General features: G+C 41.3%; 1 protein-coding gene across 4 annotated transcripts in view; it reads right to left on the reverse strand.

The window, feature by feature from the left end:
- The window catches only part of LOC137338866 (zinc finger CCHC domain-containing protein 2-like), a 77074-nt gene that overhangs the window by 49228 nt on the left and 11394 nt on the right, over positions 1 to 16452 (reverse strand). For all 4 annotated transcript variants that reach the window (XM_068001853.1, XM_068001852.1, XM_068001854.1 and 1 more), the window contains exons 2-4: positions 7855 to 7960; positions 5936 to 6012; positions 359 to 430 (exon numbers count right to left, since the gene is read on the reverse strand). In XM_068001853.1, the coding sequence (XP_067857954.1) occupies positions 359 to 430; positions 5936 to 6012; positions 7855 to 7960 (255 nt within the window). The remainder of the gene's footprint in view (positions 1 to 358; positions 431 to 5935; positions 6013 to 7854; positions 7961 to 16452) is intronic.

Consider the following 16452-nt stretch of genomic DNA (forward strand, 5'->3'; position numbering starts at 1 on the left):
CTAGGAACTTAAATGTAGAGATGGATTTTAATCTAGCTCACCTAGTACCCAAAGAACTAAGAGGCTAGATGAGCAGAGGTTTTGTAAAATTTAATGAAAATCCAGAATCATTGAGTAATGTTGGTCAAGCATTACTACACAACAGAAACTCCTCACATATTCAAATATCTAGCAGGACAGAAATTAAAATGTTACCACGCATTAATTCTTCCAATTTTATGCAAGTTAAAATTTATGATGTGAACAATAAGAACATGATACTTTATGAACAGTGGGCAGTTGTCCGTGTATCTTATTTCTTCAATTCTTCTTGCCCCATCTCCCTACAAATTTGAAATTTTAATCAATAAAAACTTACTTTAGTTAAAAACTCCTGTAGCTCCTGGTGGGTTTTTCTCACAATACACATGGAGAGGTCAGTCCGCTTGACCTTAAAAACATTTTTAGAAGTGTTGTGAATAAGGGTACAAATACAATACAAAAATCATAGATTATTGCACAGAAACAGGCATCAATATTCCCCCCCCCCCCAACAAAAGTAACTCATCTAACTAATCTCAGTCCCTTGTTCCCCTTACCCTTTAATATTCCTCTTCAAACAACTAACGAATTTATGACTCAGCTTCAACAACATATTGTGGTAGAGACTTCCACATTTAACCATCCATTGTGTAAAGAATTTTTTCCTAACCTCCCCTTTAACTCTTTGTAATTGTCTTAGATTTGTGCCCTCGTTAGTGCTTTCTGACAATTTATCACTATTTAACTTACTATAATTAATCATTAGCTCGAAGACATCCACCAGGTCCATCCTTAATCCTTTTCAGCTCTACAGGAAAAAGCCCCAAGGCTCTGTTCATAACTATATCCCAGGAAACAGGTCTTGTACAACATTAACATTCAACATCATCTCCAATGCCTGAACATATGAAACCAAAATTCTGTTTGCCTTTTTACAACAGCAAGTCTGTTTTGTAGGTTCCTGTTACTGAATCGCCTACCATTAGGAGTTATGTCAGCATAATGGGGGGTGGGGGTGGAAGAAAGAGAGAAAGAGAGAAAATGAACAGGGTGCCCAGGGCTCAATGTTGGGACCACTGCTGTTCCTAATTCACTAAATGACCTGGATTCAGAAACTCAAATGCAAAGTGGTCAAATTTTCAGGCAATGCCAAATGAGAAGAGGCAGTGGAACCAGCTCAGAAGTTACAGAATGATTTGGATAAAATATATAAGTGGGCAGTAAAATGGCAGATGAAATTTAATGCAGATGACTGTAAAATACTGCATGTAGGAACGAAAAATAAGCAACACATGTACTCCACAAATAGTGTTGAAGTAGCCACGGATGAAGCTGAAAGAGATCTAGGAGTCGTAGTGGACTTGACACTCAACATGTCCAACCAATGTAGAGCAGTAAACGAAGCTAATATAATGTTAAACTACATAGTCAAAACAGTAGAATACAAGTCAGAAGAAGTTGTGACCAAAATGTACAGACTGCATCTCAAGTACAGTGTTCAGTTCTGGTCGCTGACACACAAGGAGGACATTTAAGCACTGGTAGCAGTGCAGACAAGAGTCACAGGGCTGATCCCTAGTGTCTGAGTTGTGAGGAAAGTGAATGTAAAAGGTAAATCCAGACTATTAAGTTAAATAGCAAGAGTAAGATAAGGGAACACAGAATCAGACCAGTAAAAAGGTAAATTTAGGACTGACACCAGGAAATTCTTTTTTATGTAAAGAGTGAACAATGTATAGAATCGATTTACAAGAAGAGTAGAAGGCAAAAACCTTGCAATCTTAACCTTTGGATGCTGAAAAGGGGAACTTTAAGAACAAAAGAACTTGCGAATAGAGCCCCTTTCACCACCTCAGGGCATTTCAAAGCACTTTACAGCCATTTAAATACTTTTGAAGTGTAGTTACTGTTGTAATCAAGGGAAATACGGCAGCCAATTTGCACAGAGCAAGGTCTCACAAACAGCTATGAAATAATGATCATATAATCTGTTTTAGTGATCTTGGTCAAGGAATAAATATTGACCAGAACACCGGGAGAACTTCCCTGCTCTTCTTCAAATAGTGCCATGGGATCTTTTAAGTCTCATCCGAAAGACAGCAATGCAGTACTGAGGGAATACGGTGATGTGTCAGCCAAGGTTATGGGCTCAAGTCTCTGGGGCTTGAACCCACAACCTTCTAACACAGAAATGAGCGTGCTACCACTGAGCACGGCTGATCTTTTCGGGTGGGTGAAATAAAGCGCCTTTTTCATCCATAACTGCCGAGTGATCTAATTCATCTTTCAGATTAAAACAAACTTGGTAGTTAAATATGTGCACTAGTCTTGTCAAAGTCAAATATTGTGATCATCTTCTGCCTTTTAATCCATGTCTTTATGTACTTTAAAGGCTAGTTTAATTGCATCTGTTAGGTCCAGATCCCCTCTCTAATTATACATTTCAAGTTTTTAAAAAGAGGTGCAAGTATGGAGTACTGCTTCCACAAGAGCTCTCAATCTGAAAATTCTAGCAGAATCATGGTAAACATATACAGTCTCCAAACAAGTCACAATTAAATATTTTGTAAGCACTAAATTCCCCCTCTGCTGTGTCACTTATGTTATTTAATTTGAATTATTGGATAGTTCAAATTCCTTTAGCACTAAAAACACGACTGAATCATCAGTATACTACATCCAGCTCTAAGCATCATGGCCATATCTATTATATTCTCTTTTACATGAACAATGGATCATATGATAACATTTTTATCTTGAAATTATTCCTTCATTACAGGCAATGATACACAAGTATACTAAGTCAGAAAAACCATTGGAAGCATACTAATTTTATGCACCACTGCCGTTTTTCAAAAGCCTTGGATACTGGATCTTCCCATATAGCAAAGCAAAGCGTTTCTAATGCTACTACAAAGAGTAATGGTGAATATAACAATCTTATTGAGCTTAATCATATGGAGTTAAAGATGATATTAATAAGGCTATCATTCAATGCAGCTACCAATATGGAAGCCAAATAAATCATCCTTATCTAACTACGACCTTGGACAGCAATAAGAAACATAGAAAATAGGAGCAAGAGTAGGCCATTCGGTCCTGCTCCACCATTCAAAATGATCATGGCTGATCGTCTAACTCAGTACCCTGTTCACGCTTTTTCCCCCATATCCCATGATCCCTTTAGCCTTAAGAAATATATCCATCTCCTTCTTGAATACATCTAATGACTTGGCCTCCACTGGCTTCTGTGGTAGAGAATTTCACAGGTTCACCACCCTCAGTGAAGAAATTTCTCCTCATCTGTTCTAAATGGCATACCCCGTATCCTGAGACTGTGACCCCTGGTTATGGACTTCCCAGCCATCGGGAACATCCTCCCTGCATCTAGTCTGTCTAGTCCTGTTAGAATTTTATATGTTTCGATGAGATCACCTCTCATTCTTCTAAACTCTATAGTGAATATAGGCCTAGTCGACCCAATCTCTCCTCATAAGTCAGCCCTGCCATCCCAGGAATCAGTCTGGTAAACCTTCGTTGCACTCCCTCCATGGCAAGGACATCCTTCCTCAGATAAGGAGACCAAAACGGCACACAATACTCCAGATGTGGTCTCACCAAGGCCCTGTACAACTGCAGCAAGACATCCCTGCTCCTGTACAGTGTCCTGGACAGTGTCCTAGGCCCAACCATCTTCAGCTGCTTCATCAATGACCTTCCCTCCATCATAAGGTCAGAAATGGGGAGGTTTGCTGATGATTGCACAGGGTTCAGTTCCATTCGCAACCCCTCAAATAACGAAGCAGTCCGAGCCCGCATGCAGCAAGACCTGGACAACATCCAGGCTTCGGCTCATAAGTGGCAAGTAACATTCATGCCAGACAAGTGCCAGGCAATGACCATCTCCAACAAGAGAGTGTCTAACCACCTCCCCATGACATTCAACAGCATTACCATCGCCAAATCCCCCACCATCAACATCCTGGGGGTCACCATTGACCAGAAACTTAACTGGACCAGCCATATAAATACTGTGGCTACAAAAGCAGTTCAAAGGCTGGGTATTCTGCGGCGAGTGACTCACCAAAGCCTTTCCACCATCTATAAAGGCACAAGTCAGGAGTGTGATGGAATACTCTCCACTTGCCTGGATGAGTGCAGCTCCAACAACTCTCAAGAAGCTCGACACCATCCAGGACAAAGCAGCCCGCTTGATTGGCACCTCATCCACCACCCTAAACATTCACTCCCTTCACCACCTGCGCACTGTGGCTGCAGTGTGTACCATCCATAGGATGCACTGAAGCAACTCGCCAAGGCTTCTTCGACAGCAGCTCCCAAACGCGCGACCTCTACCTCCTAGAAGGACAAGAGCAGCGGATACATGGGAACAACACCACCTGCACGTTCCCCTCCAAGTCACACACCATCCTGACTTGGAAATATATCGCCGTTCCTTCATCGTCGCTGGGTCAAAATGCTGGAACTCCCTTCCTAACAGCACTGTGGGAGAACCACACGGACTGCAGCTGTTCAAGAAGGCGGCTCACCACCACCAATTCAAGGGCAATTAGGGATGGGCAATAAATGCCGGCCTCGCCAGCGACTCCCACATCCCACGAACAAATTTTTAAAAAATCCTCTCGCAATGAAGGCCAACATACCATTCGCCTTCCTAACTGCTTGCTGCACCTGAATGCTTGCTTTCAGTGACTGGTGTACAAGGACACCCAGGTCTCATTGCACATCCCCTTTTTCCAATCCATTCAGATAATAATCTGTCTCTGTTTTTACAACCAAAGTGGATAACCTCACATTTATCCACATTATACTGCATCTGCCATGTTCTTGCCCACTCACCCAACTTGCCTAAATTACATTGGAGCCTCTTTGCATCCTCCTCACAGATCACATTCCACCCCAGCTTTGTGTTGCCTGCAAACTTGGAAATGTTACATTTAGTTCCCTCATCCAAATCATTGACATATATTGTGAGTAGCTGGGGCCCAAGCACTGATCCCTGCGGTAGTCACTGCCTGCCACCCGGAAAAAGACCCATTTATTCCTACTCTCTGTTTCCTGTCTGTCAACCAATTCTCAATCCATGCCAGTATATTCCCCCCAATCCCATGTGCTTTAATTTTGCACACTAACCTCTTGTGTGGGACCTTATCAAAAGCCTTCTGAAAATCCAAATACACCACATCCACTGGTTCTCCCCTTTCTATTCTACTCGTTACATCCTCAAAAAACTCCAGTAGATTTGTTAAGCATGATTTCCCTTTCATAAACCCATGCTGACTTTGTCCAATCCCATTAATGCCTTCCAAGTGTTCTGTTATCACATGCTTTATAATAGACTCTAGTATTTTCCCCACTACTGATATCAGGCTAACTGGTCTGTAATTCCCTGTTTTTTCTCTCCCTCCTTTTTTAAATAGTGGGGTTACATTTGCCAACCTCCAATCTGTAGGAACTGTTCCAGAGTTTATAGAAGTTTGGAAGATGATCACCAATGCATCCACTATTCCCAGGGCCACTTCCTTTAGTACTCTGGGATGTAGATTATCAGGCCCTGGGGATTTGTCAGTCTTTAGCCCCATTAATTTCCCTAGCACTATTTTTTTAGTAATACAGGTTTCCTTCAGTTCCTCCCTCTCACTAGACCCTTATAGTTCCCTAACATTTCTGGCAGGTTGTTTGTGTCCTCCTTTGTGAAGGCAGAACTAAGCTCCTGAATCAGGTGGCTATTTCTATTCAACTAATGTTGAAATATTAACTCCTCTGTTCTCACCGCAAATACTGCCTGACCTGAATGTTCCTAGCATTTTCAGCTTTTGTTTCAGATTTCCAGCAAGTGCTGTTTTTTTTCCTTTTTGTTAATAGGGCAACTTAAAGATCATTTATTACTTACATCAAATGTGTACTCCCAGTAGTTGTCCGATCTCTTTTTTGACAAAGTTTTGAAGGAAATATTTTCAATCTGTACTCCTGAAAAAAGCAGAACAGAAATCCTAAGTTACAAAATAAAGGGTCAATGATTAGTTGGAAATAACTTCCGTCCATTAGAACCCAATTAAATGAACATGTAGTCAGCTTGTACGTCATTCTTGACTACTTTGGTGACTCATTGGGAAACCCTGTATTTGTGGATTTGTTGTTCAGTAAAGCTACAACAAATGATTTAAAGCAATTCTGTAATCTTCAAGCTTTAATGGTGCAATTACATTCCAGCTAAGGGTTGCAAACCAACAGAACCACAAAGTGGTTTATAAACCACATGTGACACCACAATGGATTTACACCCAAGCAGTGTCAAACTGAAGTGGCATGACACTAACCCCTATAGAAAGTCTCACTCAGCTTCGGTCAGGTTAGGACCTGACTGCACATTTCCAACTCAAGTTTAGCATCTCTGTGAAGCTGAAATTAGTTGCATCGATGTTAAGAGAAGTGTAAATGGAACCCTAAAAAACTGAAGCTGATCTGAACACGAGAATTTTGTCTCCAACCAAAAAAGTCTATGATTTCAACTTTAGTCTCAGTTCTCTGCTACACTAGAAAACAGCTCAACTTGACAGAGTCCCAGAGCACAGGATCAAGCCAAGAAAAGATGGTACACAAGACTGAAGAGGAAACCTCCAAATTAGACAAAAACTTTTTTAAAAATGCTCCAATACTTCCCTCTGGGTTATAGACTACATTTGTCTATCAGTTGTCATAACATCATTGCAATGAATTGGAGGTGCAGAAGCAAATTTCAATACTATTGCCAACATTATGATCAGTTTTTTTTTTTGAGGGGCCATTCATACCTGAAAGGCACTTCTACTTCCAAAAAAAAACATGCAATGGTTCAATCATGTAACTGTAAATACACCTGATCTAGAGACAACTTGTTCCATCCTTTAAACGAGTAAACATGAAATAGGAAAAGGAAACAGTTACAGTGGCGAGTATTTCAATTTTATTCACTTAATCCATCAGTTTTGCCTTTTGACCTAGTCCTTTTGAAGGCAAGTTTTACAACAAATTCTTCTCTAATCAGAACACCATGGTTTCTTGGTGTACATACCAGTCAATGTTAACATAAAATAAAATCTTAGTGTTTTCTTCAATTAGTCTCAGACATTTCAGTGCCCCATTGAGAGCTTTGTTCACTAGGCTCATATGAACATCACATGATTCTCACAGTCACCACAATGGTTAAGAGCCATAGTACCAGAATAGCTCTGTTGTTTGAGAGGCAGTCCAACAAAGTAGACCTTGCTTACACAGCAAGCAGAAATTTTTCAGTACAATGTTTAATGAGAAGGAAAATTACAAAATATCTGAAGGGAGGGGGAGGGGACGGGGAAGAAAGGGGAGAGAGATGGGGGGGGGGGTGGGGGTGGGGGGAAAGAGAAAAAAAAAGAGGAAGAGAAGAGAAAAAAGAAAACTGGATTTAATGCTTTTTCCTGTAGGATGAATATACATTTAGCATATGACCTGCCCATGTGCGTGACACTACACTTTTCTAAGTTAAATGTCATTTGACAAACATGGGCCCAATACCCCAGCACATCTAGATGTGAAAAATATATAACCACTCTGGGTTCATTAGATAGCATTAGTGACCCTACTCAGCGGCAAGGGTTGACTTGAAAATAAGGATCATTAGGCCTCCTGTTGGTCTGCAAACTTACAATCAGACCCTGGAAAGATAGCTGAATCCTTTGGAAGGTGGTTAATGGAAATATTGAGCAATTCTGAACGTAAAGATTTGATTGACTAATGGGTCAGAATGGTGTAATTTGAGTGCGATGCAGCAAGTTAAATTAGATCAAAGATTACCTGGTCGTTGAGCGATTGCTTCTGCCCCTTCACAAGATGAGGGAGGAGTTCTTTCATAGTAGTTACTCTCAGTCCCTAATGAATAATTTTTCCTGGAGAGACGCTCCTTTTGAAAAAAACAACATCCAAATAAAAAGTAGTACATATAACCAACGGCCATTCTATAGAGAAATAACCAAACCAATTTTCACAATTTCCTTCCCCAAAAGAAGAAAAATCCCTTTTAAATATGGAATTCGTATTTAGTGTCAATAGCGTGAGCTAAGTTTGAAAGCTGCATATCCACATAATTTTGATAGGACATATTCAGGTGCAAAATCTTCATTTTTGGACCATTTTTAAACCAGGTTATTGAAGTTTGCTTATAGTAGCTTATTTTAATATCCTACAAGGTAATGCAAACAACTTTTTCCCAAATATTGATCAACATGAGATAGGATCATAATAGGAGCAGGAGTAGGCCATACAGCCCCTCGAGCCTGCTCTGCCATTCATTAAGATCATGGCTGATCTTCTACCTCAACCCCACTTTCCCACCCTATCTCCATATCCCTTGATTCCCTTAGTGTCCAAAAATCTATCGATCTGAGTCTTGAACATACTCAAAAACTGAGCATCCACAGCCCTCTGGGAGTAGAGAATTCCAAAGATTGACAACCTCTTGAGTGAAGACATTTTTCTTCATCGCAGTCCTAAATGGCCGACCCCTTATCCTGAGACAAGACCCCTAGTTCTAGACTCTCCAGCCTGGGGAGATACTAAAAAATTCCAAAGAATTTTATGAGGGCAACAATCACACTGGAGTATTTAACGGAGAATACTTGTAGAATTTTATTAAAATTAGTTTTTATGGCAAACTATCTGTGCACCACTCAGGTACGAGACAACAGCTATTCAGAGACAGAAGACGGCAATGGCCAATTTTTAATAAGAGGTACCTACAGGTTCAGAACAACGCAATATTTTCCCACAAGTAAAACATGCCATTTTATTATTTCCTCCATGATATCCCACTATCTATTCCCCTCCCAACCTCTGACCAAGCAACTGTCTTTGCTGTTGACATTGTCAATTGCACTCTTCCCTCATGCACTGGTTCAAAACCGCTGTCATCACTCCCTCCTCAAAACCTCACCGTAACTTCTCAACCTTGCCTCCCGTCTCATCACTTACTTCTCTTTTCTCCTTGAAAATCTTGGAACGTATCAACGCTACCGAGTTTCACATTTACTGCTCCCACCTGTCTCTTTGGTTACCTTTAGTTTGGTTTCGCCTGCCCACTGCACTGAGACTGCCCTGATCAAAGTAGCCAACAGTCTTTCTGACTGCAACTGTGGTGCATTGTCCTTCCTCATCTTCCTTGACCTCTGTATTAAATACTTTTGAACACTCCATCCCCCTCCTAGGTACTGGCTTTGCTTGGGGTCCACTCTCAACCAGCGTATCTCCTGGGAACAATATCCCCTCCTGGCTACCTATGGTTCCTTCAGAAGCGCTCCCTCCTTGGTCCCCTTATTTGTCTGTATGCTGCCCCATGGCAACATTATCCATAGACATGAGATCATCTTCTATGTGCACATTGATGACACCCAGCTCTACCTCTCCACCACTGCCCTCGAAGAAACAACCACAACCATGCAGTGACATAGCCACATAAGCCCGAACTTTCTCCAAAATCAATACCAAAACCATCCTTTTCAGCTCTTGCCAAAAACTTTGCATCATAATCCCCAATCCCTGATCCCTTCTCAACTACTTAACCAGAGTATATCCAACAGTGTCCAACCTCAGTGTCAACTCTGTACTAGTATACAAACTACTTACTACCAACCAGCATATCAGTCAGTGAAAGACTAGTTGTTGAGGCTGATCTCCAAGCAGGAGGATAGGTTTGCTATGGTCCCAGACACCAACCTGTCCTTCTGAATGGAGCATCAAGTGAAGCCATTCCAACTTGCTATAAGCAACCTATTTTTGTCCGTCTTTGGTACTGCGATTTTTTTTTTCTTTATAATGGAGGGACACAAAGGATATTCATTATGATACAGGAATGAGAAGCTTTAGTTATGAGCAGAATCTAAAGAAATTGTGGTTCTTTTCATTAGAACAGAGAGGATTAAAAGAAAATCTTATACAATGTTCAAAATTATGAGGGCGCTTGATAAGGTAAATTACAAAAGTTTAATTTCTACTGGTCAGTGAAACGGTAACTGGTGGCATAAATAAGACCATCCCCAAAATAATGAGGGACGGGTTAGTAGAATTTATTTTTAAAAAAAAATAAATCTTTAGGAGTTGAAATGTCCTACCAGTGAAGGAACCGCAATCCATATCATGGAAGAGAAAAAATATTTGAAATAGAAACATTTTTTAGGGGTATATGGAAAGGAACTTGGCAGATAGCTTCTTCAGAGAGCAGGCCCAGGTGCAATGTTCTGACAAAGGGTTATCAACCTGAAACATTAACCGTTTCTTTCTCCACAGATGCTGCATGACTTGCTGAGTATTTCCAGCATTTTCTGTTTTTATTGCGGATTTCCAGCATCCACAGTATTTTGCTTTGACCTCTTATTCTTTAGTTCTCGGGACCATGATTCTATAAGATTTCAATCAGGTTTCTCAGACTTTAGCTAACTAGACTGCTCATAATGGAGAAATAAGGCCAGCGGAGGACTGCTACTGCCTCTCTGGCTGAGATCAACTAATAAACTAGATCTTCCTGAATTGTGTGGCTCAGAGAAATCAGGTAGGGCTCCCCTCCTAACCACAACCTCTGCTGGAAAGCATAACATTTTTAACAACATCCCAAGGCGCTTTAGCAGAGCATTATCAAACAAAATTTAACACCGAGCCACATAAGGAGATGTTAGGACAGGTGACCAAAAAGCTTGGTTAAAGAGGTAGATTTTAAGGAACATCTTAAAAAGGAGGAGAGGTAGAGAGGTTTAGTGAGGAAATTCCAGAGCTTAGGGCCTAGGCAGCTGAAGGCATGGCTGTCAATGGTGGAGCAATTAAAATCAGGGACGTGCAAGAGGCCAGAATTGGAGGAGCGCAGAGATCTCGGAGGCTTGTAGTGCTGGAGGAGATTACAGAGATATTGCGGGGGGGGGGGGGGCATAGAGGAACTTGAAAACAAGGATAAAGCAACGGTCCAGCTGGGCAGTGATGCTGAGAAAGCCTGGCGTTCATTCTAATCTGTGCCTAGACAGTGATCACTTGGATCAGATATCAGAGCTGCTGACAGTTGTCGAAACGTACCCCAGCATGGGCAACTTTTAGGAAGGGTGCAGATAAGAATTCTGGTTTTTTGGGGGGGGGGGGGTAGGAAAAAGGAGAAAAAAAAAGGTGGATGGGAAACCGACAGGGAAAAGGAGATACAACAGAAAACGAGCATCTCAGGTTGATACAAGGCCACGATCTTCCCCCTCCCCCAGTGAGGAGGAACACCAGCATTGCAGTAAATTATTAGGTTGTACAGTTATCAGAATAGGAGATTTACAAAATGGCTACATAGCATAGTTATTGTAAATCAATGACTTTAATTTGAACTTTTGGATCCCAGTCCCAGCCTTCACTAGGACGTCCTCGACAAATGTACCCTTTCTTTTCAATTTGGTCCAACACTGGTGGCATATCTCAGTAACTACTAAATGCAAATTTTCTGCTTTGTGAGTACATTTGAGCACAAGACGCAATGAACCACACCTAAAAGTTCAGCGCCAATGGGAACTGGAGAATTGTGTTATTGGGAATTGCCGGTGCACGCACATATCTTTTCCACCGTTGGTTATACAGAAGCCAGCAGCATGAAATCTTCACATTTTTAAACATTGGTGATTCAGCTTTTCCTTAACATAATGAAAACCTTCCCACTCCGTTGTTAGCATTATAGTAAAGGCTGCAGCTTAAGATACAAGGTTGCAGCCTCCCTACCCTGCCTCCACTGGCATGAACTATTGAGTTCTTATTGTGGTTTGTATTTTTACTGCATTTCTCCTTCCCACCACCCACACCGCCCCCCCCCCCCCCCGCAAACCAAATTTCTTCTCTTGGTCGGTTTCCAGCATCTTGACCAAGTGACCACTCCATGTGTTAGCTAGACAGCGAGTGTCAGACTAATTAACCAGAGACAGCTTCATATCCAAGTCCAATCTCACCCCTAATGATGCTCCACCTGAAAGACAGCTCAGTACACACCAGAGATTAAATTTGGGACTTCCCAATCTCTACATTTCAGCTATATGACACTGTACTAGTTAAAAACCAGAGAACCTGGCAATTACAGGCCAGTCAGTTTAACCTCGGTGTCAGGGAAGCTTTTAGAAACAATAATCCAGGACAAAATTAACAGTCACTTGGACAAGTGTGGATTAATAAAGGAAAACCAGCACAAATTTGTTAAAGGCAAATTGTGTTTAACTAACTTGACTGCATTTTTTTGATGAGGTAACAGGTTGATGAAGGCACTGCAGTTGATGAGTATGTGGACTTTCAAAAAGGCATTTGATAAAGTGCCACATAATAGGCTGGTCATCAAAATTGAAGCCCATAGCGTAAAAGGGCTATTGGCAGCATGGATACAGAATTGGCTAAGTGACAGGTAAGAGTGTGTAATGGTGAACGGTTGTTTCTCGGACTGGAGGAAGGTATACAGTGGTGTTCCCCAGGGGTCGGTACTAGGACCGCTGCTTTTTAAAAAAATATATTAACGACTTGGACTTGGGTGCACGGGGCACAATTTCAAAATGTGCAAAGGACATAAAATTTGGAAGTGAAGTAAACAGTGAAGAGGATAGTAATAGGCTTCAAGAGGACATAGGTAGGCTGGTGGAATGGCCAGACACATGGCAGATGAAATTTAATGCAGAGAAGTGCGAAGTGATACATTTTGGCAGGAAGAACGAGGAGAGGCAATATAAATTAAATGGTACAATTCTAAGGGGGGGTGCAGGAACAGAGACCTGGGAGTATATGTGTACAAATCTTTGAAGGTGGCAGGACAGGTTGAGAAAGCAGTTAAAAAAGCATACAGAATCTTGGGCTTTATAAATTGAGGCATAGAGTACAAAAGCAAGGAAGTTATGTTGAACCTTTATAAAACACTGGTTCAGCCACAACTGGAGTATTGCGTCCAATTCTGGGCATTGCACTTTAGGAAGGACATGAAGACCTTAGAGTGGGTACAGAAAAGATTTACTAGAATGGTTCCAGGGACAAGGGACTGCAGTTATATGGATAAACTGGAGAAGCTGGGGATGTTCTCCTTCGAGCAGAGACGATGGAGAGGAAATCTGGTGGAAGTGTTTAAAATCATGACGAGTTTAGATAAAGTAAATAAAGAGAAGCTGTTCCCATTGGCGGAAGGGTCGAGAACCAAAGGACACAGATTTAAGGTGATTGGCAAAAGAACCAAAGGTGACATGGGGCAAAACTTTTTTACGTAGCGAGTGGTTATGATCTGGAATGAGCTGCCTGAAAGGGTGGTGGAAGCAGATTCAATTGCAGCTTTCAAAAAGGAATTGGATAAATATTTGAAGAGAAAAAATTTGCAGGGCTACGGGGAAAAAAGCATGGGAACGGGACTAACTGGATTGCTCTTGCAAGGAGCTGGCACAGGCTCAATGGGCCGAATGGCCTTCTGTGCTGTTACGAGCCTATTCTATGAGAAGCTTCTTTTAAAATTCCTTAACTTTCTCAACTTTTATCGTTGTTATCTATGTTTTACACAGTCAGTCAGTCATTCATACACTTCTCATTTTATAGTGCCAACACTAACATAAATGAGGCAGCACCAGTACAGCCAGAGGAGCCAAGAATCACCTCAGGAGATGGTTTTTTTGAAGCTCCTGCAGAGGTAAAAGACCTGCCAAGAGTGAATGTAAATGGCCAGTGGTTTTGGATGTTACAAGCCACCATTTTTTCTGGCAGGTCAGTAGGTAGAGGATAAGATTTCCTTTGGCAGTGGCAATTTTGAATCAACTATGCAGGTACACATTTCAGAATTGCCACCCGTAATTTGAATTCTGTCCCGCAACATAAATGGGGCATGTTAGGAAGAGAACCCAACAGGTAGTACAAAACCTCCAAATAATTGCATTTCTGCAACATGAATGAACCCTACTGTCCCATTTGGGTCTTCTATCCAAGCTTTAAATTCCTCCTCAGTGGGAAGTATTTTGCACTCAAAGGGAAATGTCCACACTGTAGAGTAGTCTTCTAGTCTAGTCTTGGCATTCAGGTGCAGATTAAACCTTCTAAATATGCTTTAGTCCAGTTTTGGAACACCACCTCTTGCTGCATCAATGTGATCATTTCCCCCTTACTTCACACATCTCCAGCATTTATAGCACCTAAGCAGAACTACAATTTGGTGCAGTATGTGTGGAATTGGGCGTTGTTTTGTGCTATGGACAGATTCATCAATAAAGATTGCTGAAATTCATTTTACATAGGATATTTGTGGTCAACGCAGTGGAGATTTGCATCCTCTCAGTCTGGCGTGGACTCAAACCTAGACATTAAAAAGTGAATGGGCAGCAGGTCTACCTCTAACATAACTGCAAAAAGCAACAGTTTCTGGCATCTGAGCCAAGATTTCAGGATCCATTCTTCTTTTTCCCCCACAACAACGATCTCTGGTAGGAGAGCACAATTTCTAATTTTTGCATGTGCTGGCAGAATAACTAACATTGTGATTCTATTTTTTGTTTCAAGTAATAACACTCCTCCTACTCTACCAGGACAGAAATATTTTCAATATTGATTGAATGAAACAGACTGTAGCTACAGTCACCTCACCCACTTTTTCAGATAAGGGGTGGGGGGGGGGGGGGGGGGGCGGGTGGCAGAATACAAGTACATTAAAAAGGAGTAGAAAGCAAAATGACAACTGTTGCCATTTGTAAATCAACAACAAAAAAAGTGCAGGGCTTACTTTGGGGTAAGTTAATACGAAGGACCCTATTACTCATTTATCCAGGCTTTCAGAAAACTCAAGATTCTAGCAAATTATTCCATCTTTATACATTTGTGCTAAAAGTATAATATAATCCACAATATCAATGTCTCCCTTTCTCTCAACATGGTAACTCCATAGTCTATTCCTGATAGTTGGAAATCATTTATTGCTATCTAATAACTTGAATTAAGCAACATAAACAAAGCAAAGTGGGAACTCAGTGCTAAAGAAATTGAATAGAATCATAGAATCATAGAAGTTACAACATGGAAACAGGCCCTTCGGCCCAACATGTCCATGTCGCCCAGTTTATACCACTAAGCTAGTCCCAATTGCCTGCACTTGGCCCATATCCCTCGATACCCATCTTCCCCATGTAACTGTCCAAATGCTTTTTAAAAGACAAAATTGTACCCGCCTCTACTACTGCCTCTGGCAGCTCGTTCCAGACACTCACCACCCTTTGAGTGAAAAAATTGCCCCTCTGGACCCTTTTGTATCTCTCCCCTCTCACCTTAAATCTATGCCCCCTCGTTATAGACTCCCCTACCTTTGGGAGAAGATTTTGACTATCGACCTTATCTATGCCCCTCATTATTTTATAGACTTCTATAAGATCACCCCTTAACCTCCTACTCTCCAGGGAATAAAGTCCCAGTCTGTCTAACCTCTCCCTGTAAGTCAAACCATCAAGTCCCGGTAGCATCCTAGTAAATCTTTTCTGCACTCTTTCTAGTTTAATAATATCCTTTCTATAATAGGGTGACCAGAACTGTACACAGTACTCCAAGTGTGGCCTCACCAATGCCCTGTACAACTTCAACAAGACATCCCAACTCCTGCATTCAATGTTCTGACCAATGAAACCAAGCATGCTGAATGCCTTCTTCACCACCCTATCCACCTGTGACTCCACTTTCAAGGAGCTATGAATCTGTACTCCTAGATCTCTTTGTTCTATAACTCTCCCCAACGCCCTACCATTAACGGAGTAGGTCCTGGCCCGATTCGATCTACCAAAATGCATCACCTCACATTTATCTAAATTAAACTCCATCTGCCATTCATCGGCCCACTGGCCCAATTTATCAAGATCCCGTTGCAATCCTAGATAACCTTCTTCACTGTCCACAATGCCACCAATCTTGGTGTCATCTGCAAACTTACTAACCATGCCTCCTAAATTCTCATCCAAATCATTAATATAAATAACAAATAACAGCGGACCCAGCACCGATCCCTGAGGCACACCGCTGGACACAGGCATCCAGTTTGAAAAACAACCCTCGACAACCACCCTCTGTCTTCTGTCGTCAAGCCAATTTTGTATCCAATTGGCTACCTCACCTTGGATCCCATGAGATTTAACCTTATGTAACATTGATCAGATAATTTTAACTAAACGACTGAATTAAGAGCAGATTACATATGATAACATTAGCTACAGGTGTTACTGCTTTCTAATATATTTCAGGCATTTGGAAGACATCAAACTACAAGTATTGCTACACTGAATGTGATATTGCTCTATTTACGATATACCCCGAAGGGGCAAGAGCTCTAATTATCAAATTAAACAGCCATAGTCGCCAAAAGAGATGAGAGATAACATAAAACTAAAGGAAAGAGCATACAAAAGT

The sequence above is a fragment of the Heptranchias perlo genome, chromosome 2 (genome assembly GCF_035084215.1).
Source record: "Heptranchias perlo isolate sHepPer1 chromosome 2, sHepPer1.hap1, whole genome shotgun sequence".
Taxonomy (NCBI): domain Eukaryota; kingdom Metazoa; phylum Chordata; class Chondrichthyes; order Hexanchiformes; family Hexanchidae; genus Heptranchias; species Heptranchias perlo.